This window comes from Salmo trutta, chromosome 30 (assembly GCF_901001165.1).
Source record: "Salmo trutta chromosome 30, fSalTru1.1, whole genome shotgun sequence".
NCBI classification, from domain to species: Eukaryota; Metazoa; Chordata; class Actinopteri; order Salmoniformes; family Salmonidae; genus Salmo; species Salmo trutta.
Window position 1 is genome coordinate 24,971,897 of NC_042986.1, and position 25,148 is coordinate 24,997,044.

Genomic DNA, 25,148 nt, shown 5'->3' on the forward strand with positions numbered 1-25,148 from the left:
TGGTTGACTATATCAACAAGGTGAAGGGTGTCACTGGAGGAAAGCTGGGGCAGAACAGCAGGAAACATAAAAGCTGCCATTGAGGAATAGCTGTGACTGTCTTTCCATAGGTAGACTATTCACTTTAATTGGATGAAATTACCAGATATAGTGTACAGTTGAAGTCGGAAGTTTACATACACCTTAGCCAAATACATTTAAACTCAGTTTTTCACAATTCCTGACATTTTTTCCGTGTAAAAATTCCCTGTCTTAGGTCAGTTAGAATCACCACTTTATTTTAAGAATGTGAAATGTCAGAATAATAGTAAAGAGAATGATTTATTTCAGCTTTTATTTCTTTCATCACATTCCCAGTGGGTCAGAAGTTTACATGCACTCAATTAGTATTTGGTAGCATTGCCTTGAAATTGTTTAACTTGGGTCAAGCATTACGGGTAGCCTTCCACAAGCTTCCTACAATAAGTTGGGTGAATTTTGGCCCATTCCTCCTGACAGAGTTGGTGTAACTGAGTCAGGTTTGTAGGCCTCCTTGCTCGCACACGCTTTTCAGTTCTGCCCACATATTTTCTATAGGATTGAGGTCAGGGCTTTGTGACGGCCACTCCAACACCTTGACTTTGTTGTCCTTAAGCCATTTTTCCACAACTTTGGAAGTATGCTTGGGGTCATTGTCCATTTGGAAGACCCATTTGCAACCAAGCTTTAATTCCCTGACTGATGTCTTGAGATGCTGCTTCAATATATCCACATAATTTCCCTGCCTCATGATGCCATCTATTTTGATGCCATCTATTTTGTGAAGTGCACCAGTCCCTCCTGCAGCAAAGCACCCCCACAACATGATGCTGCCACCCCCATGCTTCATGGTTGGGATGGTGTTCTTCGGATTGCAAGCCTCCCCCTTTTTCCTCCAAACATAACGATGGTCATTATGGCCAAACAGTTCTATTTTTGTTTCATCAAACCAGAGGACATTTCTCCAAAAATAACGATTTTTGTCCATATGTGCAGTTGCAAACCGTAGTCTGGCTTTTTTATGGTGGTTTTAGAGCAATGGCATCTTCCTTGCTGAGCGGCCTTTCAGGTTATGTCGATATAGGCCTCGTTTTACTGTGGATATAGATACTTTTGTACCTGTTTCCTCCAGCATCTTCACAAGGTCCTTTGCTGTTGTTCTGGGATTGATTTGCACTTTTCTCACCAAAGTACGTTCATCTCTAGGAGACAGAACGCGTCTCCTTCCTGAGCGGTATGACGGCTGCGTGGTCCCATGGTGTTTATACTTGCGTACTATTGTTTGTACAGATGAACGTGGTACCTTCAGGCATTTGGAAATTGCTCCCAAGGATGAACCAGACTTGTGGAGGTCTACAAATTTTTTTCTGAGGTCTTGGCTGATTTCTTTTGCTTTTCCCATGATGTCAAGCAAAGAGGCACTGAGTTTGAAGGTAGGCCTTGAAATACATCCACAGGTACACCTCCAATTGACTCAAATGATGTAATTTGGCTTTCGAAGCTTCTGATAGGCAATGACATAATTCTCTGGAATTTTCCAAGCTGTTTAAAGGCACAGTCAACTTAGTGTATGTCAACTTCTGACCCACTGGAATTGTGATACAGTGAATTATAAGTGAAATAATCTGTCTGTGAACAATTGTTGGAAAAATTACTTGTGTCATGCAGAAAGTAGATGTCCTAACCGACTTGCTGAAACTATAGTTTGTTAACAAGAAATTTATGGAGTGGTTGAAAAACGAGTTTTAATGACTCCAACCTAAGTGTATGTAAACCTCCGACTTCAACTGTATCTGCTTTGCTTCACAGTTGGTGATATCGTATACGATTTTATCCACTAATAAAGAGTGTAAGACAGAAATGGAATGCTATGTATCTTTATCAGTTCAAATCTATTTTGTATGTAGCTATCTAAAGTTAATACCATTATTCACTGTAAATACAACAGATTGGTGGAAAATTGTAGTTTATAAACTAAGGCAGACTGACAGGGAATAGCCCTGTTACTGTTTTCCACCTTACTCAAGCCTCATTTGGGCTCACTCTGGGGGGAATCATGGCTTTACTGCTGCCTTGGAGATTTTAGAGAAAATTGCATGTATCTGACAGAGAGTTTTCCTGCAATCCAAACACATTCTTTATCTAGTGCTGAAATCCACATGCCCGACATTCACCAGTGGAGGACTAATACAATTGGCTGAAAAACAGCCAGTTTTTAACAGGGTTTTAGTATGCGCTTGTTTAAATATGGAGATATTTTCTACTCCATCTAAGGATAAGCCAGCAGGAGGTGGGGGTAACAGGGATTATTTTACTCTTTTTTTTCTCACCTGCTTTTTTCCTCGTGTTGAAAGATGTATTTTTACTTAGCATGTCATGGCACTTTGGCCAGTTTTCCTCAAACCATAGAAGACAAGGTAGGCTTCAAGTTGCCAGTTATAGTCTCCCTCGGAGACATACCGTACAGAAGATTCTACCCAACAGTGTTACTCACCATTTGATTGGACTTGTGTTGTTGAGACCCCCATGCAGTGTTATGTTTCTCTTTATGCTGTGTTGTTTTTATTGCCTGAGTACTAGAGGGTGAATACACTATAGTTGATTCATCAATGAATAGCCAATCTAACTGCTCTATTGTTCATTGTTTTTTAAACGATTTTTGCAATTACTCTTCAAATATGTATCACAAACATAATGCATCTACCAATATACAGGTAACTGCTAAAATAATAGAAACACTCAAGTAAATGAGGGAAATAAAGTATATTGAAAGCAGGTGTGGTTCCTGAGTTAATTAAGCAATTAACATCCCATCATGCTTAAGTCATGTACACAAATGCTGTGCAGGCCATTATTTTGGCCATTATTTTGGCTACCATGGCTATGCGCCCATCCACAGGGCACGAGTGGTCACTAAATGGTTTGATGAGCATGTTAACCATGTACAATGGCCATCTCAGTCACCAGAACCCAATTGAACATTTATGGGAGATTCTGGCATGGTGCCTGAGACAGCGTTTTCCACCACCATAAACAAAACACCACAATATAGAATTTCTCATGGAAGAATGGTGTCACATCCCTCCAATAGACTTCCAGACAGTTGTGGAATCTATGCCAAGGTGCATTGAAGTTGTTCTGGTCAAGGTGGCCCAACGCCCTATTAACACACTTTATGTTGGTGTTTCCTTTATTTTGGATGTTACCTGTATATAGATGCAAAAAGTATCCTGACCCCAGCTAACATCATGCATATATTTTGGTCATATCCTAATCCGTATAGTGGTTTGATACATTTAAAAAAGAATGGCTGAACCTTTGACACAAATGCACTCTGCAATATCTGCAATGCCCTCTGAGGTTAACTCAACCAAAAGTGGTATCTTTTTCCCTCCTAGTAACAGGCTTTATACGTCTTAAGTGGAAGAATACTCCCCCTCCTTCATATAATATGCTTCCTTAACTCTTTCTCACCTCTCCCCACCCCCTTCTCCCTGTCTCTCTCTCTCTCTGCCTCTATGTCTCTCGTCCCATGCTATGATGCTATCGCCTCTGAAGGTGATAGATACTGAGAGTCATGGCAGTGTCTGGGAGTGGGATGAGTGTGGTGGAGAGGAGTAGAGCGTCTCTGTCGGCCTTTCAAATATTAATCAAACTTAGCAGGAGGTGGGAGAAGATGGAAAGGAGTCCACTGGGAATATCACATCATAGCTCAGAGGAGACGGTGAGGAGAGGGAGAGGTGAGTGATGGAGGGCGGAAATAAAGGAGCAATTAAAGGAAAGAAACACTCATTGTGTGGGAGATTAATTAGAATTTTCAAAACCCACCCACTGGGCACACACTGGTTGAATCAATGTTGTTTCCTCATCACTTCAATGAAACAGACATGTGCCCAGTGGGCAGGCTCGCGAATGAAAGAATGTGGGTTTGTGATGGAAAGCTGAAAAGAGGATCCATCACAAGGATATAATGCAAACAATGGCGCTGCCTACCACTCAGCTAATGATTGTAGCAATGAGTCAAGTTATTCTGACAGCCTAAATGAATTTGAGGATTTAACTGAATTACAGAGCATCTTGGCATGTAGTGCAGGATCTCCCCTGCAAATCATCTAAAGTGGAAAAATACAAGTCAACAGCTCCTGCTCTATTTATTCTCTTTCTCCTTTGTCAATTATGTCTGAGGTCCTGCTGTCCCTTTATCCATGAACTGGTCATTAGACAACTCTGCTGCTTACAGGCCTGTCTGGCTCAAGGTACTATCTGACGGGAAAGGCATTGGAAGTGGCTGGAATTGGATGATCCATTCATTACCAGATATATTATCTAGCTGTGACCTGTGACAGCAAACGTGTGTTAAACTAAACATATTATTTTACTATGATTTCTGTACAATTATAGACAGTTGAATGTACTGTATGGTGTTTCATGATGTTGACATATGAAAAACACAGTAGGTTGTTGACATCTTTATACACCACTTTAAAAATCAGGCTGTACTGTAAAAATGTATTCATTTGGAGGAAAACATTTTAGCTATTCTCTATGCCATGTCCACATATTTTTTTGGTAGAATCAAGATGATGTGTGACTTGCTGGTGACAGTTTATTGATCTCTCTTTTTACTGCCGGAACACAAATTAAGGGGAACACTTACTGTGTGGCAGGCTTTCATATTGCCATCTTCCCTGTGGAGGCCTGTGGTTCACTTCAGTTCACTTGTTCCCGACAGTTGCTTTTTTTGTGACAAAATTTGACAAGTAACTATTGAGCCTCTATGCTTTTCAGCCATCATTAAAACACTCAGCTTGACACACACACACACTTGAGACACACACACACACAACCCACATACACACACTCATTAAATCCCCTAGCCTTGGTATTTGAAGTCCTGCATGGGAAGACCTTCAGTATTACCCAAAGCTTGTCATTAGTTTGGTGAGTCAGCAGCTGTTGTCCAAACACACACAGTTGATAACAGGACAGTGTACTGCCTGTATTCTGACATGGCAGGTTGCGTCTACAAGTGCCTTTGAGCTGCAATCTCTCTCCCTCACAGAAGTCAGTCAGCACTCAACAGTCGAGAGCCTCCCTGTTTTACTGTTCTTGGTTTGCCCTTCAGTTTGGGCGGGAAAGACAGATGGAACCTAGAACAGGAGAGACAGGTCTCAGGTTGGCAAGACTGATCTGAACTATGGCATTAATGCGTTTGAATAGGCATACTCCTTTAATGAGCACAATTAACAATGCATAAATCCGTTAACTCTCCTGCCTGTTGCCTGTTTTTAAGTTTTCATTATATCTTAACTAAAGTTCAACAAAGTCCGTTTATCTATAAAGTTGGCTGTCTTGGGAGTTGTTCCAGATTACTTAGAACGCCTGATGCATCAACAAGCAAACGACAACATTAGCACTCTGGAAAAAAGCTTATGCTTGCCGACCGCCGACCGGTCACTGCTGCCTGACACATGGATGCTACTACCATTTAAATCGCAATCTCTTTGCCGGCGCTTCGGCTGTTTAATAGACCAGCATAATAGCTGAGCAAGTGTTTGCACTTTGCAGAGACTGTTGTAAGTCTCTGAAACGTTCCCTCATAAAACAATAGAGTGCTAATGGATTCATTTCCCCCTGCAGAGGCATCCTTTAACAGCTGGGGTGTAGCAGGTCTCCTCCAACAGCCAGGAGAGTGTGTGGATTAGTGATTTAGGACTTGTTCTACAGTCTGCCTCGCCTGTAAGGAAGGAAATGCACATTGATGTATATGATTAACCACAGGAGAGTGCTAAGTGCTTTTCAATGGTGGGAAACGCACTATGAATGATAGGCACTGATTGACCACAGGGCACTCCAAAGATTATAGACGGCAAACTCTTTAAGATCTTTAGGGCGGGTAAAGAGGATTGATTTCTCTGTAAAGTAGTCATTTTAATGAATTGCCAACAAAGGCAGCAGAAAGTAAAAGGAAAGATGAACCCAACAACCCTGGAGGAAAACTATTGGCCTAAAACATTTACATATTCACAAAGGAACTGGAACTTTCCTTGACTTTTCTTCTTCTGGTGTTCTGTCAGTGTGGCCTGTCATCTTATAGAGTCAACAGTGTATTATGAGTCACTGTCAGATCATGTAGGCCAACTGTAATGTGGCATAGATAGCAACGTGCACAAAGACACAAACTGCACGCCGCACACAAATTCAATCATTCATTCGGGAATATGCATTACATTGTAATACATAAAAATCAAATTCCAAACTTCAGAAAAGACATGTTCATTCATTAATGTATTCATAAGGAACAGGCACTAGCTGACATCACACACTCATTCATTGATTAATTTATTCATAAAGAGCATCTGGCACTCTGACCTTACACAGTCATTCATTCATGTGTTCAGAAAGAACATGCACTCATTGAGGTTAGATGTAAAGGCTAACATAGAACTAACATATGGTTAGTAACTTCCCCATATGCCATTAGGCTCTGCAGAGTAGACACAAGTCTATAACGATGCCAGTCAAAGTTCAGCGGAATGGATGAAGGGCGGGAGGGAGGGGGGTAGCATGAAGGAGAAAGGAGTGGGGTAGTGTTGATGATGTATAAAGAGAGTGTAAAGGAAGTAGGGAAATGTGTGAGTAAGAGATGGGTGGATGGGTAGAAGCAGAGTTGATGCAGGGTTGAAGCAGAGTAGAAGCATGTTACAGAAGGCATAGAAAATATGGTGAGTTACACATGGAATAAACAAAACATACAGTCAATAATACAGTAGAACAAAAGAAAACAAAAAGTCTATATACAGTGAGTTCAAATGAGGTAAGTTAAGGCAATAAATAGGCCATGGTGGCGAAGTAATTACAATATAGCAATTAAACACTGGAATGGTAGATGTGCAGAAGATGAATGTGCAAGTAGAGATACTGGGGTGCAAAAGAGCAAGATAAATAAATAAATACAGTATGGGGATGAGGTAGGTAGATAGATGGGCTGTTTACAGATGGGCTATGCACAGGTGCAGTGATCTGTGAGCTGCTCTGACAGCTGGTGCTTAAAGCTAGTGAGGGAGATATGAGTCTCCATCTTCAGAGATTTTTGCAGTTCGTTCCAGTCATTGGCAGCAAAGAACTGGAAGGAAAGACGACCAAAGGAGGAATTGGCTTTGGGGGTGACCAGTGAGATATACCAGCTGGAGCGCGTGCTACGAGTGTGTGCTGCTATGGTGACCAGTGAGCTGAGATAAGGCGGGGCTTTACCTAGCAGAGACTTGTAGATAACCTGTAGCCAGTGGGTTTGGCGACGAGTATGAAGCGAGGGCCAACCAACGAGAGCGTACAGGTCACAATGGTGGGTAGTGTATGGGGCTTTGGTGACAAAATGGATGGCACTGTGATAGACTGCATCCAGTTTGTTGAGTAGAGTGTTGGAGGCTATTTTATAGATGACATCACCGAAGTCGAGGATCGGTAGGATGGTCAGTTTTACGAGGGTATGTTTGGCAGCATGAGTGAAGGATGCTTTGTTGCGATATAGGAAGACAATTCTAGATTTAATTTTGGATTGGAGATGCTTAATGTGAGTCTGGAAGGATAGTTTACAGTCTAACCAGACACCCAGGTATTTGTAGTTGTCCACGTATTCTAAGTCAGAGCCGTCCAGAGTAGTGATGCTGGACGGACGAGCAGGTGCAGGCAGTGATCGATTGAATAGCATACATTTAGTTTTACTTGCGTTTAAGAGCAGTTGGAGGCCACGGAAGGAGAGTTGTATGGCATTGAAGCTCGTCTGGAGGTTAGTTAACACAGTGTCCAAAGAGGGGCCAGAAGTATACAGAATGGTGTCGTCTGCGTAGAGGTGGATCAGAGAATCACCAGAGGCAAGAGCAACATCATTGATGTATACAGAGAAGAGAGTCGGCCCGAGAATTGAACCCTGCTGCACACCCATAGAGACTGCCAGAGGTCCGGACAACAGGCCCTCCGATTTGACACACTGAACTCTATCAGAGAAGTAGTTGGTAAACCAGGCGAGGCAGTCATTTGAAAAACCAAGGCTGTCGAGTCTGCCAATAAGAATGTGGTGATTGACAGAGTCAAAAGCCTTGGCCAGGTCGATGAATACGGCTGCACAGTAATGTCTCTTATCGATGGCGGTTATGATGTCGTTTAGGACCTTGAGCGTGGCTGAGGTGCTCCCATGACCAGCTCTGAAACCAGATTGCATAGCGGAGAAGGTACGGTGGGATTCGAAATGGTCGGTAATCTGTTTATTAACTTGGCTTTCGAAGACCTTAGAAAGACAGGGTAGGATAGATATAGGTCTGTAGCAGTTTGGGTCTAGAGTGTCACCCCCTTTGAAGAGGGGGATGAGCGCGGCAGCTTTCCAATCTTTGGGAATCTCAGACGATACGAAAGAGAGGTTGAACAGGCTAGTAATAAGGGGTTGCAACAATTTCGGCAGACCATTTTAGAAAGAGAGGGTCCAGATTGTCTAGCCCTGCTGATTTGTATGGGTCCAGATTTTGCAGCTCTTTCAGAACATCAGCTATCTGGATTTGGGTGAAGGTGAAATGGTGGGGGCTTTGGCAGGTTGCTGTGGAGGGTGCCGGGCAGTTGACCGGGGTAGGGGTAGCCAGGTGGAAAGCATGGCAAGCCGTAGAGAAATGCTTATTGAAATTCTCAATCATAGTGGATTTATCGGTGGTAACAGTGTTTCCTAGCCTCAGAGCAGTGGGCAGCTGGGAGGAGGTGCTCTTATTCTCCATGGACTTTACAGTGTCCCAGAACTATTTGAGTTAGTACTACAGGATGCAAATTTCTGTTTGAAAAAGCTAGCCTTAGCTTTTCTAACTGCCTGTATATATTTGTTCCTAACTTCCCTGTAAAGTTACATATCACGGGGGCTATTCGATGCTAATGCAGAACGCCACAGGATGTTTTTGTGCTTGTCAAGGGCAGACAGGTCTGGAGTGAACCAAGGACTATATCTGTTCCTAGTTCTACATTTTTTGAGTGGGGCATGCTTATTTAAGATGGTGAGGAAGGCACTTTTAAAGAATAGCCAGGCATCTTCTACTGACGGGATGAGGTCAATGTCATTCAGGATACCCCAGCCAGGTCGATTAGAAAAGCCTGCTCACAGAAATGTTTTAGGGAGCGTTTGACAGTGATGAGGGGTGGACGTTTGGTCGCAGACCCATTACGGATGCAGGCAATGAGGCAGTGATCGCTGAGATCTTGATTGAAAACAGCAGAGGTGTATTTGGAGGGCGAGTTAGTTAGGATGACATCTATGAGGGTGCCCGTGTTTATGGATTTCAGGTTGTACCTGGTAGGTTCATTGATAATTTGTGTGAGATTGAGGGCATCAAGCTTAGATTGTAGGATGGCGGGGGTGTTAAGCATGTCCCAGTTTATGTCACCTAGTAGCACGAGCTCAGAAGATAGATAGGGGGCAATCAATTCACATATGAATATTGAGGGCACAGATGGGGGCAGACGGAGGTCTATAGCAAGCGGCAACAGTGAGAGACTTGTTTCTGGAAAGGTGAATTTTTAGAAGTAGAAGCTAGAATTGTTTGGGTACAGACTTGGATAGTAATACAGAACTCTGCAGGCTATCTTTGCAGTAGATTGCAACACCGCCCCCTTTGGCAGTTCTATCTTGCCGGAAAATGTTGTAGTTAGCGATGGAGATTTCAGGGGTTTTGGTGGTTTTCCTAAGCCAGGATTCAGACACGGCTAAGACATCCGGGTTGGCAGAGTGTGCTAAAGCAGTGAGTCCCGTGTGGCTCAGTTGGTAGAGCATGGTGTTTGCAATGCCAGGGTTGTGGGTTCGATTCCCACGGGGGACCAGTACAAAAAATATATATTTCTAATGTATGCATTCACTACTGTAAGTCGTTCTGGATAAGAGCGTCTGCTAAATGACTGAAATGTAAGTGAAATGTAGTAAAACAAATTTAGGGAGTAGGCTTCTAATGTTAACATGCATGAAACCAAGGCTTTTACAGTTACAGAAGTCAACAAATGAGAGCACGTGGGAGTGGAGCTAGGCACTGCAGGACCTGGATTAACCTCCACATCACCAGAGGAGAAGTAGGATAAGGGTACGGCTAAAGACTATACGAACTGGCCGTCTAGCACGTTCGGAACAGAGAGTAAAAGGAGCAGGTTTCTGGGCACGATAGCTTAGATTCAAGGCATAGTGTACAGACAAAGGTAAGGTAGGATGAGAGTACATTGGAGGTAAACCTTAGGCATTGAGTAATGATGGGAGAGATATAGTCTCTTGAGACGTTTAAACCAGGTGATGTCATCGCATATCTAGGATGTGGAACAACATGGTTGGTTAAGGCATATTGAGCAGGGCTAGAGGCTCTACAGTTAAAATAAGACAGTAATCACTAACCAGGACAGTAATGGACGAGGCATATTGATATTAGAGAGAGGCATGCGTAGCCAAGTGAACATATGGGTCCAGTGAGTGGTTGGGCTGACTGGGGACACGGCGATTCAGACAGTTAGCAGGCCGATGCTAACAAGCTAACAGTTAGTAGGCCGGGGCTAAACAAGCTAGCAGTTAGCAGACCGGGGCTGGCAAGTTAGCAGACCGGGTTAGCAAGCAACAGTTGGCAGACCGGGGCTAGCAGTTAGCAGACCGGGGCAGGCAAGCTAGCAGTTAGCAGACCGGGGCAAGCAAGCTAGCAGTTAACAGACCGGGGCTAGCAAGATAGCCTTTGGGGGACGTCGCGATGGGAGTAAGTCTGTTTTTGCCTCTTCGTGCGGTGACGTCGATAGACCAGTCGTGGAATTAGTAGGGTTCCAAGTAGCTCTAGATAGCTAGTAGGCCACGGTTAGCAGAATGGGCCTTCAGCGGACGTCGCGCCTGAGGGGCCTGTTGGAATCCTCGGGCAGATTATTCCAGTCGTAGAGGATCGGCGGGGTTCCGTGCCCTGTACCGGCAGTAGAAGGGGTCCGGATATTGTAGCCCAGGAATGGGCTTCGGTGGTAGCACAGGAGCCCTGGCCGGGCAAGCTTCAGGCTAATTGTTGCTTGCTCCGGGATGGAAACGCTAGCCAGGAGTAGTCACCCGGGATTGCGGTTAGCTAGTTGCGAAGATCCAGATGAAAATGTTCAGAGTTTGCGGTAGGAATCCGGGGATATGGGGAAAAAATATGAATAATAATAATTGGTCCGTTATGCTCTGGTTTGAGTCACGTTGTTCGAACTGGCGAGAGCTTTCCGAGCTAAAGGTTAGCTGATGACCGCTAGCAATGGTTTGCTGACTGATAGCTGGTAGGTAGTTAGCTGGCTAGCCTCAGTTGAGGGATTCCAGATCCGAAGTAAATAGAAATACTTTAGAAAAAATAACTGATCCACGCCACGTTGGGTGAGGCGGGTTGCAGGAGAGTATTTAGAAGTTGAGGTTTAGGAAAATATTTTTAAAAGATATGCAAAGAAAAGGATGTATACAAGGGACACGACAAGACAAAGACATCTGACTGCTACGCCATCATTGGTTGAGATTAGAAGCCTATTTTCTTGTCTAGGCAATGATGACAAAAACATCCTCCAGAATACTCACAGACTCCATTCAGTGTGTCTGAAAACATCAGTAATGAATTTACCCCACAGTGATTTCCAGTCACTCTACAAGCCTATAGCTGTGTAGCAGTCCCTCACGACAGAGAAAGCTGAACATTGATCCTGTAATTGTCAGCCTGTGTGTGTGTGTGTTTGGTTTTACTATCGTTGTGTGGACCAGAATTCCTCACAAGGATAGTAAAACAAGGAACGTTCTGACAGGTGGGGAGGGTTAGAGTTACAATTAGGTTTAGGGTAAGGACTTAGGTTTAGGTTCATGATTAGGGGTTAGGGAAAATAGAATTTAGAATGGGAATCAATTGTTTGGTCCCCACAAGGATAGTAAAACAAACGTGTGTGTGATGATAGATGGCAAGGCTGAGCTGTCTAACAGCCCTTGGCACTGTCCAAACTCAGTCAACAATCATTGTGTTTGTCAGCCCTCTCTCTATTCACAGACGTGTCATGTTGCTGCATACGCTGAGCAATGGCCCGCTCCCAGCTTCAGCACAGCACAAGTTACTGTATAGTTAATACAGACAGTGTCATAAATACAAATGACTTATGACTTACAGTAGACATGAGCATAGTTCCATGCTGTTGTTTATACACTAAACAAAAATATAAACGCAACATGTAAAGTGTTGGTCCCATGTTTCATGAGCTGAAATAGAAAATCACAGAAATGTTCCATATGCACCAAACGTATTTCTCTCAAAATGTGTTTACATTCATGTTAGTGAGCATGTCTCCTTTGCCAAGATAATCCATCCACCTGAAGGTGTGGCATATCAAGAAGCTGACTAAATAGCATGATCATTACACAGGTGCACCTTGTGCTGGGGGACAATAAAAGGCCACTTTAAAATGTGCAGTTTTGTCACACAACACAATGCTATAGATGTCTCAAGTTTTGAGGGAGTACTGTTGCCAGAGAATTTGGTGTTCATTTCTCTACCATAAGCTGCCTCCAAAGTTGTTTTAGAGAATTTGGCAGTGCGTCCAACCGGCCTCACAACCACACACCACATGTAACCATGCTAGCCCAGGACCTCCACATCCGGCTTCTTCACCTGCGGGATCGACTGAGTTAGGGGGGTGCTGAGGAGTATTTCTGTCTGTAATAAAGCCGTTTTGTAGGGGAAAACTCATTTTGATTGGCTGGGCCTGGCTCCCCAGTTGGTGGGCCTGGCTGCCAAATGGGTGGGCCTATGTCTTCCCAGGCCCACCCATGGCTGCACCCCTGCCCAGTTATGTGAAATCCATAGATCAGATGATTAGGTAACCCCAAACCCAGGGGAATAGCCTCATCACTCCTGGTACTGTGGTGTCTAATGTAGACTAACACTGACCCCCAGTGGCAAGTTACAGTAAGGAACAAAACTGGATTTATAGAAACTATTGAGCAGAGCCATACATCTGGATGAATATAGCTCTGCTATTGTGAGGGACGGTCCAGGACATCTCGTCTTGCTATCTCATCCCTTTCATATTTCTCATCTTTCTCCTCAGGTGTTCACTCGCTATGGGAAGTGTTACACGTTCAACGCAGGAGGCGAGGGCCGCACCCCTCTCATAACTACCAAGGGAGGGATGGGGAACGGTCTGGAGCTCATGCTGGACATTCAGCAAGATGAGTACCTCCCTGTGTGGGGAGAGACAGGTGAGGACAAAAGTGTAAGTGTGGGTGCTTGTGTGTGTGTTTAAGTCTAGTTCATTACAAAGCGATCATAATCCGCTGCTGAAAAAACATATGTGTTATGGCTTTACATCCTCTGCAATATTGTGGATTGAGAGCTACCTATCAAACACAACACAGAGGGTTTTCTTTAATGGAAGCCTCTCTAACGTAAACCAGGTAGAGTGTGGTATACCTCAAAGCAGCTGTCTTGGTCCTTTACTCTTTTCTATTTTTACTAATGACCTACCACTAACATTGAGTAAAGCCTGTGTGTCTATGTACACTGATGACTCAACATTATACATCTACCACAGCAAGTGAAATCACTGCAACCCTTAACAAAGATCTGCATTCAGTTTTAGAATGGGTGGCTAGCAATAAGCTAGTCCAAAATATGTAAAAAAAAATGAAAAGACTGTATTTGAGACAAATCAATAACTAAACCCTGAACCTAATCTAAATCTTGTAATGAATAATGTGGAAAATTAGCAGTTGTGGAGACTAAACTGCTTGGTGTAACCCTGGATTGTACACTGACATGGTCAAAACATATTGATCCAACGGTTGCTAAGATGTGGAGAGGTCTGTCCATGATAAAGCGCTGCTCTGCTTTCTTGTCATCACAGTCAAACAAACAAGTCCTACAGGCCCTAGTTTTAATCACACCTAGACTACTGCCCAGTTATATGGTCAAGGGCTGCAAAGAAGGACTTAGGAAAATGACAGTTGGCACAGAAAGAGCAGCACGACTGGCCCTTAAATGTACATGGAGGGCTAATATCAAGAACATGCGCATCAATCTTTCCTGGCTCAAAGTAGAGAGATTGACTTCATCACTACTTGTCTTTGTGAGAGGGATTGACGTGTTGAAAGCACTGAAATGTCTGTTCAAACAGCTAACACACAGCTCAGACATCCATACATACCCCACAAGACATGCCGCCAGGGGTCTCTTCACAGTCCCTAAGGCCAGAACAGAGGCTGGAAAACGCACAGTACTACATAGAGCAAAGACTACATGGAACTCTTTTCCACATCAGGTAACCCAAGCTAGCAGTAAAATCAGATTTAAAACACAGATAAAACAACACCTCACGGCACAACAATACCTCACGACTGTGAAGAGACACTCACGCATGCACATTCACACACGCACATGCACACAAACACACACACATACTCTGGCACTCACACTACACACACCCACTCATTGTAATATTGTAGTATTGTAATATTGTAAAAAAAAAAAAATGATGTAAATTTGTAATGATTTAGACCAGGGTTCCCCAACTGGATTTTCATTTGACACGGAGTGGTTTTATTTGGCGCCCCAAGTTTTCTGAGCAAAAGAAAAAAATGTTTTTTTATTGTGTGGAATTTTCAGTGTTGGACATAAAATACTTTAAAAAAACCCAGCTCCAAGTGATTTTAATTTAAGAAATATGTTCCCAAGTATTCACCTGCATAATAGAGAGACACGTGATCATATACAAATGTAAGCAAGGTTTGAAATGATTATGTTTTAGTCAAACATTATATCTGTTTGGGCTTCTTGTGGTCAATTTGCAGTTTACAAATTATTTGCAATTATGTTCTGGGCCCCCGACCATCCGCTCCAGAATCAATTGGCCCGCGGCTTAATCTAGTTGATGATCCCTGATGTAGACTATTGTTTTGTTGGGATGTGTTGTTTTGTTCCTATTTGGACCCCAGGAAGAGTAGTGGCTGCCTTCGCAACATCTAATGGGGATCCTAGTAAAATACTAAATACAGCTCACATGTGTGTTGCTCTATCCAACAGACCACTCTATTTGTCTGCTGGAGCCAGTGGGTTCATTAGTTAAATAAGCCATGAATGGATGGTGCAGTGATCCCTGCTACTGTTCCCCTCTCCACAGATGAGACCTCATTTGAAGCTGGGATCAAAGTTCAGATCCACAATCAGGAGGAGCCACCCTTCATCGACCAGCTGGGCTTCGGAGTGGCACCTGGGTTCCAGACCTTTGTCTCCTGTCAAGAACAACGGGTCGGGACATTATATTTATTTGTACAACTTTATTTAAACAAAATAGTAATACATGTAGAATATGCTACTGTAAGCACAACCGGTGTAACTGTTGTAGTTCACCTATCCAATTGTAGTTGTACTGTAGCTTATACTGTATGTGTAACAGTTGTCATGTGTGTCTATTCCAGCTGATATATTTGCCCCCACCCTGGGGGGACTGTAAGGTGACATGGATGGACTCAGAATTCTTTGAGACGTACAGCATCACCGCCTGCCGTATCGACTGTGAGACGCGCTACCTGGTGGAGAACTGTAACTGCCGCATGGTGCACATGCCTGGTAAGTGAACTCTCCCACCCAGCCGTTTACCTAGTCTGGACTATTTAAGTTTTCAAGTTCAACTTAGATTCATTGATTAACAACTCTTTATATACAGGAGATGCCCCATACTGCACCCCTGAGCTGTACAAAGAGTGTGCTGATCCAGCTCTTGGTGAGCAATAGATCCAGACTGCTGTTTCTTAGACCATAGCAACTCTATTTTAGTCTCTACATCACTTACATGGACTAAAAAGAGAAGAAGTGTTAATGCTGCAGTATTGCTCTTTGCCCCCAGACTTCCTGGTGGAGAGAGACAATGATTTTTGTGTGTGTGAGACGCCGTGCAACATGACCAGATACAGCAAGGAGCTGTCCTTCGTCAAGATCCCCAGCAAGGCCTCTGCCAAGTATCTGGCCAAGAAATACAACAAGTCAGAGCAGTACATAGCGTGAGTCTAATGTTTCAAACACCAGATAAAAACTTTACAGCGAATATGGAGTACATCGTAAGAAATGTAATGGCAAAGAAATTTGATTGGGGCTTTGGCCCTTGAATCTTTGACCCTCCAGTTCCATTTCCAATACACATATTTAGTGCAACTAAGTAAAGATTTTCTCTATCAGAAGATTAGGTAAACGGTTTGCTGTTTAGATGTTGAATATGGTCTCTTTCTGTAACAGTGACAATATCCTGGTCCTGGACATCTTCTTTGAGGCTCTAAACTATGAGACGATCGAACAGAAGAAAGCCTATGAAGTAGCAGGACTTTTAGGTATTTCAATGATTTAAAAAAACGATTCATTTTCTTTTTAAGGATACTTTGTTGGAAATGTGTATCTTTTGGGAAAGTGTATTATCTTTGATAATCTTGTCCTTCTCTGTTCTTCCCAGGTGATATTGGTGGTCAGATGGGTCTTTTCATTGGAGCCAGTCTCCTTACTATTCTGGAGCTGTTTGACTACATCTATGAGGTAATCTTTTCGTTCTCTCTAGTATTCTACAGTGACAGAAAACAACCACACTTTTCCATTACGCTTTTTGTCTCACTCATTATTGTAATCTCTTGGAAAATCAGAATTAAACATTTATGCGTTTTACAAATAACTGTCGAAGTGGCAGGCACGCCCCAAAATGTCCACCTTTTCTCTTACCAGCCTTTGTCTCAAATCGACAGCTTCACTGACCTTTTGTCATGTGCATCTGTGTTTTGTCACAGGTGATAAAGTACAAGCTCTGTCGATGCTCAGAGAAGAAACACAAGCACAGCAACAATAACGACCAGGGAGCTGTTCTGAGCCTGGACGATGTGAAATGTCACGTCAGTAACTTTCACTAACCATTTGCAGCTCTCAGAAAGAGGCAGCCATATTGCTTCATGTCTAAACATCTCAATGAAGGATTTCATGTGCATGAAGCCAGGTTTTTTGTGTAAAATAAAATGTGTTCTAAATGAACGTGCAGGTGTAGGACCTTAATTTGAGCCAGTTTGCTACAGCAGAAAAATAATCCTGCAGCACAGGAAATGTGAATTATAATTAATGGACCTTTTTGTAGAGGAAAATCAAGTCTGATATTTCAAAGTGGAAATTGAAAACTTCAAAATCCTTTTTAAACCTCAAATTCACTACAAGTTTTAAATAGCCTGCATTATTAAGATCCTACATCTGTACCTGGTGAGTTTCATGAATGTGTGTGTAGGGGGATAGGTCTAGTTTTGCCTTGCACACAGCAGAATAAAAGACAATCAATTCAATGATTGTTCACATGCATCTCTTTGATTTCAATGGCTAATGTAAATGGCTTTGCAGCAGAAGAATGGAATACCACATTGAAGATCAAATAGCAAAAACAATATCCAAAACATCTGTTGATATTTTTTCTGAGCAACAACGATAGTTACAATGGATATCAATTGAGGTTGTGATGTTGTGTATCAGCTTGAGAAACATGTCTTCACCCCATCAATTTCCATCAAGTTTTCTCTCATCTATATCTTTGGAAATATCTGAATCTTAAAAGTAGCAAGTGTTTACCCACTGGGCACAAACTTGTTAGAACCAATGTTGTTTCAACGTAATTTGTCATGGTAAGCAAATTTCAACATAGACAAACCTTGTTTAAAATATGTTGAGTTTGTACCTTTAAAACAATATCAGATCTTCAGCGTTATTTCCACTATCAGAAAAGAAAACTAGAGGCTGGGCAGCACCTCCTACTAGGAGAATTTATCTATCTACAGCTACCCTTTGGTCCCCCATCCAGGTTTTTAACCAAACCAAACCCAGCCCTGCTTAGCTATGATATTTGTCACTCAATATTACCAATGTGCTATCATTAGCACTTAAAAATGAAATAGATTCACTGTTCACATCAAAGTCATTCCAAAGGGTAGGTTTAACAGAGCAAATGAAATGTGACCATAATTCATCACTCATATATCATCAATGATGCTATTTAGGCCTTTCAGTTATCAACGGCTATTGTTTCAATTTAACCCAGAATGCAACTAAAAATAGATAATACAATAGGCCTAGAGTTTCAAGCTCTGGTTGATTTCAAATTGAAGGATATTTAGTGATGTTGAATTGTGTTTGGTTGACAATGCAATCAAATATCAACATTTGAAGATGTTCTATATCTTCTGCTTAGATAGTTCCATCTGTGTCACTGACTTAGTCTGTCTTTAATTCTATTTTGTTTACAAATTACTGATTGATGTGTTGGATTCAAATCTCAATCTCAACCTAAAATCTAAGTTAAAGAATAGGACTAAATCAAATCTAACTTTATTTAAAGTGCATTTACACTGAACAAAATATCAACTAACATGTAAAGTGTTGGTCCCATGTTTTATGTGCAGAAAGACATTTTCCATTTTCCATAGCTTATTTCTCTCAAATTTGTGCTCATTGATCACTTGCACCATGTACAGTACCAGTCAAAAGTTTGGACACAACTACTCATTCAAGGATTTGTCTTTATTTTCACTATTTTCCACATTGTAGAATAATAGTGAAGACATCAAAACGATGAAATAACACATATGGAATCATTTAGTAATGATAAAAGTGTTAAACAAATCAAAATATATTTTATATTTGAGATTCTTCAAAGTAGCCACCCTTTGCCTTGATGATAGCTTGGCATTCTCTCAACCAGCTTCATGAGGTAGTCACCTGGAATGCTTTTCCAACAGTCTTGAAGGAGTTCCCACATTGGCTGCTTTTCCTTCACTCTGCGGTCCAACTCATTCCAAACCATCTCAATTGGGTTGAGGTCGGATGATTGTGGAGACCAAGTCATCTGATGTAGCACTCATCACTCTCCTTCTTGGTCAAATAGCCCTTACACAGCCTGGAGGTGTGTTTTTGGGTCATTGTCCTGTTGAAAAACAAATGATAGTCCCACTAAGCGCAAACCTGATTGAATGGCGTATCACTGCAGAATGCTGTGGTAGCCATGCTGGTTAAGTGTGCCTTGAATTCTAAATAAATGACAGACAGTGTCACCAGCAAAGCACCCCCACACCATCACACCTCCATACTTCACAGTGGGAACCACACATGCAGAGATCATCTGTTCACCTACTCTGCGTCTCACAAAGACACAGTGGTTGGACAAAAAAAATATCAAATTTGGACTCATCAGACCACAGGACAGATTTCCACCGGTCTAATGTCCATTGCTCGTGTTTCTTAGCACAAGCCAGTCTCTTCTTCTTATTGGTGTCCTTTAGTAGTGGTTTCTTTGCAGCAATTCGACCATGACGGCCTGATTCATGCTGTCTCCTCTGAACAGTTGATGTTGAGATGTGTCTGTTACTTGAACTCTGTGAAGCATTTATTTGGGCTGCAATCTGAGGTGCAGTTAACTCTAATGAACTTATCCTCTGCAGCAGAGGTAACTCTATGTCTTCCTTTCCTGTGGCGGTCCTCATGAGTGCCAGTTTCATCATAGCACTTGACGGTTTTTGCGACTGCACTTGAAGAAACTTTCAAAGTTTTTGACATTTTCCGGATTGACTGACCATGTCTTAAAGTAATGATGGACTGTCATTTCTCTTTGCTTATTTGAGCTTTTCTTGTCATAATATGGACTTGGTCTTTTACCAAATAGGACTATCTTCTGTATACCACCCCTACCTTGTCACAGCACAACTCAAATGTGTTAAGAAGGAAAGAAATTCCACAAATAAATTTTTAACAAGGCACAACTGTTAATTGAAAAGCATTCCAGGTGAATATCTCATGAAGCTGGTTGAGAGAATGGCAAGAGTGTGCAAAGTTGTCATCAAGGCAAAGGGTGGCTACTTTGAAGAATCTCAAATATAAATTTATTTTTATTTATTTTAACACTTTTTTGGTTACTACATGATTCCATATGTGTTAGTTCATAGTTTTAATGTCTTCACTATTATTCTAAAATGTAGAAAATAGTAAGAATTAAGAAAAACCCTCAATGAGTAGCTGTGTCCAAACTTTTGACTGGTATTGTACGTTTAATGCAATCCAGGTCATTTTGTTCTGCTATTCGATGAAGCAAAGTGATAACACATTAATCCGTTGTATAAATAAACAAAATATCAGACATTGTATTTCCATTTGAACTTAGCTTTTACGTGGTTGAAAGCGCAGTGATAGACATTTGGGTGACAACTAAAACAACATTCAGACGTTGTTTTTTCCATTGGAATTTGTTTTTACTTTTAGATGGTTGAGAGCATAGTGACACATTGGAAATTCAACAAACTTTTGTCTGTCTTTTTGAGTGGGTGAATATAGGATGTAATCTCATGAATCAACATCTCAACCAAATATTACCCCATAATCCATGTTGAAATGACGTGGTTTGCACAGTAGGCGGTGGTGGAAAAAGTACCAAATTGTCATACTTGAGTAAAAGTTTTGGAGTATTTGGTTTTAAATATACTTAAGTATCAAAAGTAAATGTAATTGCTAAAATATACTTAATTACATCTAGACGTTCCGCTAGCGGAACACCTGCTCCAATATCCAATGATAGGCGTGGCGCGAATTACAAATTCCTCAAAAATACAAAAACTTCCATTTTTCAAACATATGACTATTTTACACCATTTTAAAGACAAGACTCCCCTTTATCTAACCACACTGTCCGATTTCAAAAAGGCTTTACAGCGAAAGCAAAACATTAGATTATGTCAGCAGAGTACCCAGCCAGAAATAATCAGACACCCATTTTTCAAGCTAGCATATAATGTCACAAAAACCAAAACCACAGCTAAATGCAGCACTAACCTTTGATGATCTTCATCAGATGACACGCCTAGGACATTATGTTATACAATACATGCATGTTTTGTTCAATCAAGTTCATATTTATATCAAAAACAAGCTTTTTACATTAGCATGTGATGTTCAGAACTAGCATGCCCACCGAAAACTTCCGGTGAATTTACTAAATTACTCACGATAAACGTTCACAAAAAACATAACAATTATTTTAAGAATTATAGATACAGAACTCCTTTATGCACTCGCTATGTCCGATTTTAAAATAGCTTTACAGTGAAAGCACATTTTGCAATATTCTGAGTAGATAGCACGCCATCACAGGCTAGCTATTTTGACACCCACCAAGTTTGACCCTCACCAAACTCCGATTTACTATTAGAAAAGTTTGATTACCTTTCCTGTTCTTCGTCAGAATGCACTCCAAGGACTTCTACTTCAATAACAAATGTTGGTTTGGTTCAAAATAATCCATAGTTATATCCAAATAGCGGCGTTTTGTTTGTGCGTTCAAGACACTATCCAAGGGTGACGAAGGGTTACGCGCACGACGCGTTTCATGACAAAAGAATTCTAAATATTCCATTACCGTACTTCGAAGCATGTCAACCGCTGTTTAAAATCCATTTTTATGCTATTTTTCTCGTAAAAAAGCGATAATATTCCGACCGGGAGTCGTTGTTTATGTTCAAAGACGAAAGAATAAAAACATGGGGTCGCCTCGTGCACGCGCCTCCGTCTCATTGTCCTCTGATCGACCACTATCCAAACGCGCTAATGTTTTTCAGCCAGGGCCTGCAAAGCCACAATTCAGCTTTTTGCCGCCTTCTGAGAGCCTATGGGAGCCGTAGGAAGTGTCACGTAACAGCAGAGATCCCTTGTTTTGGATAGAGATGATCAAGAAGGCCAAGAAATGGTCAGACAGGGTACTTCCTGTACAGAATCTTCTCAGGTTTTGGCCTGCCAAATGAGTTCTGTTATACTCACAGACACCATTCAAACAGTTTTAGAAACTTTGGAGTGTTTTCTATCCAAAGCTAATAATTATATGCATATTCTAGTTTCTGGGCAGGAGTAATAATCAGATTAAATCGGGTACGTTTTTTATCCGGCCGTGAAAATACTGCCCCCTATCCATAACAGGTTAAGTTTCAAAAGTAAAAGTATAAATCATTAAAATTCCAAACCCCACGGCACAATTTTCATGTATTTTTTTTATTTATGGATAGCCATGGGCACACTCCTACACTCAGACATTATTTACAAACGATGCATGTGTTGAGCGAGTCCAGATAAGAGGCATTATGATAACCAGTGCTGTTCTCTAGATAAGTGTGTGAATTGGACCATTTTCCTGTCCCATTTGGGTGTCAGGGAAAATGTATGGAGTAAAAAGTACATTCCATTTTTTTAGGAATGTTGTGAAGTAAAAGAAAAAATGGTCAAATATTTTAATAGTAACGTACAGTACCAATACCTCAGAAAACTACTTAAGTAGTACTTTAAAGTATTTTTACTTTCGTACTTTACACCGCTCCCAGTGGGTAATGTGGCACGGATTCAAAAGGGGGCTTTATAATATGATGTGTATTTAACATATGAAGCAGATCTGCAGAAGGATAGACTTTTATATGCAGGACTGTATGTTGTCTGTTCAATCTCTGCTTTCTCACTGGTTGTCTTTCATGAGTTTGAGTTTATTAACTTGTCTTTTTCTTGTGTTATACTCCCACTTTTTTTGTCACTAACTATCCATTTCACATTATTCACCCCAGTCTCTCCATGACAATACTCATGCACCACCTCCATACTCTGCCAATATTCTACCTCATCACACAGGGAGGAGCAACCCAGAGGACGTCACCTGCTGAGCCAATCAGAACACAAGGAAGTAAGAAAATGGAGCATTTCAATTTGATTCAAAAGTGGACAGATGTCAGAGTATAAAGCTTGATAATGGGTAATATGTAACACTTCAATAGCACTGAAGTCACACGGGTGCAAGAGTAGTGCTAGCCACGTATAGCCTGCTGGATCGTAATGACTGCAATGTCATGAAAGTGGCAATGTTAATCAACGTACAAATTAAAATAGTTATTCTATTGTCTTCTAAGAATGTAATTTTACTTGGGCTACATTTAGATATAGCAAGCAGGACCAAGAGATTTTGGCTTTGGGTGTGTGATGGTGGGAAATGTCCTCGCAGTATATTGGCATGTTTGTCCGTGCTACAATTTTGGTCTGTTTGTTTGTATGGTTGTGTTTATGTGCATGCCCTTTTTGAGTGTGTGTGTGTGTGTTTTGAGTGTATGTGTGTGTGTATTACTTCAAGAGTACACTTTCTCTAGTTAATGAATTGCAGTCCCGAAATTGGCCCCTTTTGTAATTTACTGCTTCTGTCCAATTGGCCAAATTGACATAATTGAATGAAGTTGATTTTTCATCTTGTGTTATAGAGTGAAAACAAGTAATTATTCAATTGAAAAGATTGTTCACCATTTTCTAAGTAATAAAACAGAGAAGTCAACATTTGTATTTTCTTACATAAGAAGTGTGAAAGTTTTACAGCCAACTGAGTAGATGAGATAGAACTAGATGACGAGAGATGTCAAGCCACTTATTGACAATGGAAATATGGCCTGACTCCCCAAAGTTAAACAATTGGACCACTGTTACTACAATATATTTTGGTAGGAACCATTGGAGGTAGTTAGGAACACTTACTGAAACAATCTCTTATCACTCATGCCTCATTTAGCCATGCTAGATGTATTTATCATAAAGGGGAGTTGTATGATAGTGTGTAACTGAGTAGTGTTATTCTCAAGCACAACAGTACCATGAACATGTAAATAAAATACTGCAAGGAAGGGCTATGGATAATGTTCTGATAGTGGTTGCATAGTCTTGCATAATGTTCTTGATGTAATTAATGTAGCCATGTGTATGTGATCTTACTTTAGTTTTTCTATAAATACTATGCCTACCAGTTTACATGTTTTCAGATGTTTTATTTATCTAAAAAGCAACAATAAAGTATAATGAAATTTCAATTCAGTGGAATCTGGCTTCATTTTTGGCAAGATCTGAAGACTTTATTTTATTTTTTTCAAGATGGCCCAAACTTCTTACTCTTTCATATCCATGCCAGCTATACCTTTCCTGTACTACAGAGAAAAAGAAGAAACACATACATACAATACCAAAATATTTGTTTACAACATGGGGTATAGGGAGTTAATAGCCAGAGTGTCAAGTGTCAGTGTGTAGCGGGTCGGACGAAGTCAGGCGCAGGACACAGAACTGAGTAAAACATAACTTTACTCAAAAATAAACCAAACATATATTCCACACTGGGAAACACACCAGCTCACAGAAATACTGACCACTTCACAACAAACAAACACGCACAAAACCATGTGGAAACCAGAGGGTTAAATAGGGAGTAAATTGTAACATAATGAAAACCAGGTGTGTACAATCAAGACAAAACATAGAAAAAGAAATGTAGATTGGTGGTGGCTAGAAAGCTGGTGACGTCGACCGCCGAACGACCGCCCGAGCAAGGAGAGGCACCAACTTCGGCAGAAGTCGTGACACAGAGTCTATGTTAACCTTGTTTGAATAGGCACTTTCCTGTGTAAACAACGACTGAAAACTTCCTCTATTTTACCAAATTGTAAAATCTAAACTGCTGAATCTATTCTTTCATTGGAATGTCTGTGTTCCCTTGTTCCATTGGAATGTCTGTGCCACCCCCCCAAACAAGGTCCCCTATTGTTTCAATAATTCAATAGTGTCTTACACAAGACTCCCTCCTTCTGCCAGTTAGTGTTGGATATGAGATAATGGTCTGTGAAATTCACATTGAGACGATGAACAACACCCATAGCCATCTGAGGACAGCAAAAGTGATTAATTTGAATTTAGATCCTTGGAATGTTGTGTGCAAGCCCTGCTAAACTAATCTGTTAACAAAGGCTGTATTTCATCCAAGGTCCATATATCCAGTCATCCAAAGTTGCAGGTCTCAGCTTTTATTTGATCGTTTCTCATTGAGAATAATGAAGAGATTGCGATGTTTGCAAATGTTTTTCTTTTTAAAAACATAAAGTATGATTTTTAATTTTCAGAAGGACCTCAATAAAAATTTGCCCACATGGAACTTTGGCCGAGTTATTCAGCGGCCAAATGTTTCATAGGACTTGGCTGAAAGCAGTGGGCGGGACTGTCTCCCCTCAGACTAACCAATGAAATAAGAACTAG

General features: G+C 41.3%; 1 protein-coding gene across 2 annotated transcripts in view; it reads left to right on the forward strand.

Annotated features, from left to right (window-relative positions):
- The window catches only part of LOC115168352 (acid-sensing ion channel 1), an 87,535-nt gene extending 63,600 nt beyond the window's left edge, over positions 1–23,935 (forward strand). Inside the window, exons 3-11 of one of the 2 annotated variants that reach the window (XM_029723523.1) lie at positions 13,114–13,264; positions 15,181–15,308; positions 15,479–15,629; positions 15,727–15,783; positions 15,907–16,060; positions 16,293–16,384; positions 16,504–16,583; positions 16,829–16,930; positions 22,722–23,935. In XM_029723523.1, the coding sequence (XP_029579383.1) occupies positions 13,114–13,264; positions 15,181–15,308; positions 15,479–15,629; positions 15,727–15,783; positions 15,907–16,060; positions 16,293–16,384; positions 16,504–16,583; positions 16,829–16,930; positions 22,722–22,829 (1,023 nt within the window). In that variant the 3' untranslated portion in view covers positions 22,830–23,935. Of the gene's footprint in view, positions 1–13,113; positions 13,265–15,180; positions 15,309–15,478; positions 15,630–15,726; positions 15,784–15,906; positions 16,061–16,292; positions 16,385–16,503; positions 16,584–16,828; positions 17,366–22,721 lie in introns of those variants that run through there. The other variant, XM_029723524.1, reaches the window with a different exon arrangement.
- Positions 23,936–25,148: the final 1,213 nt, after the last annotated feature.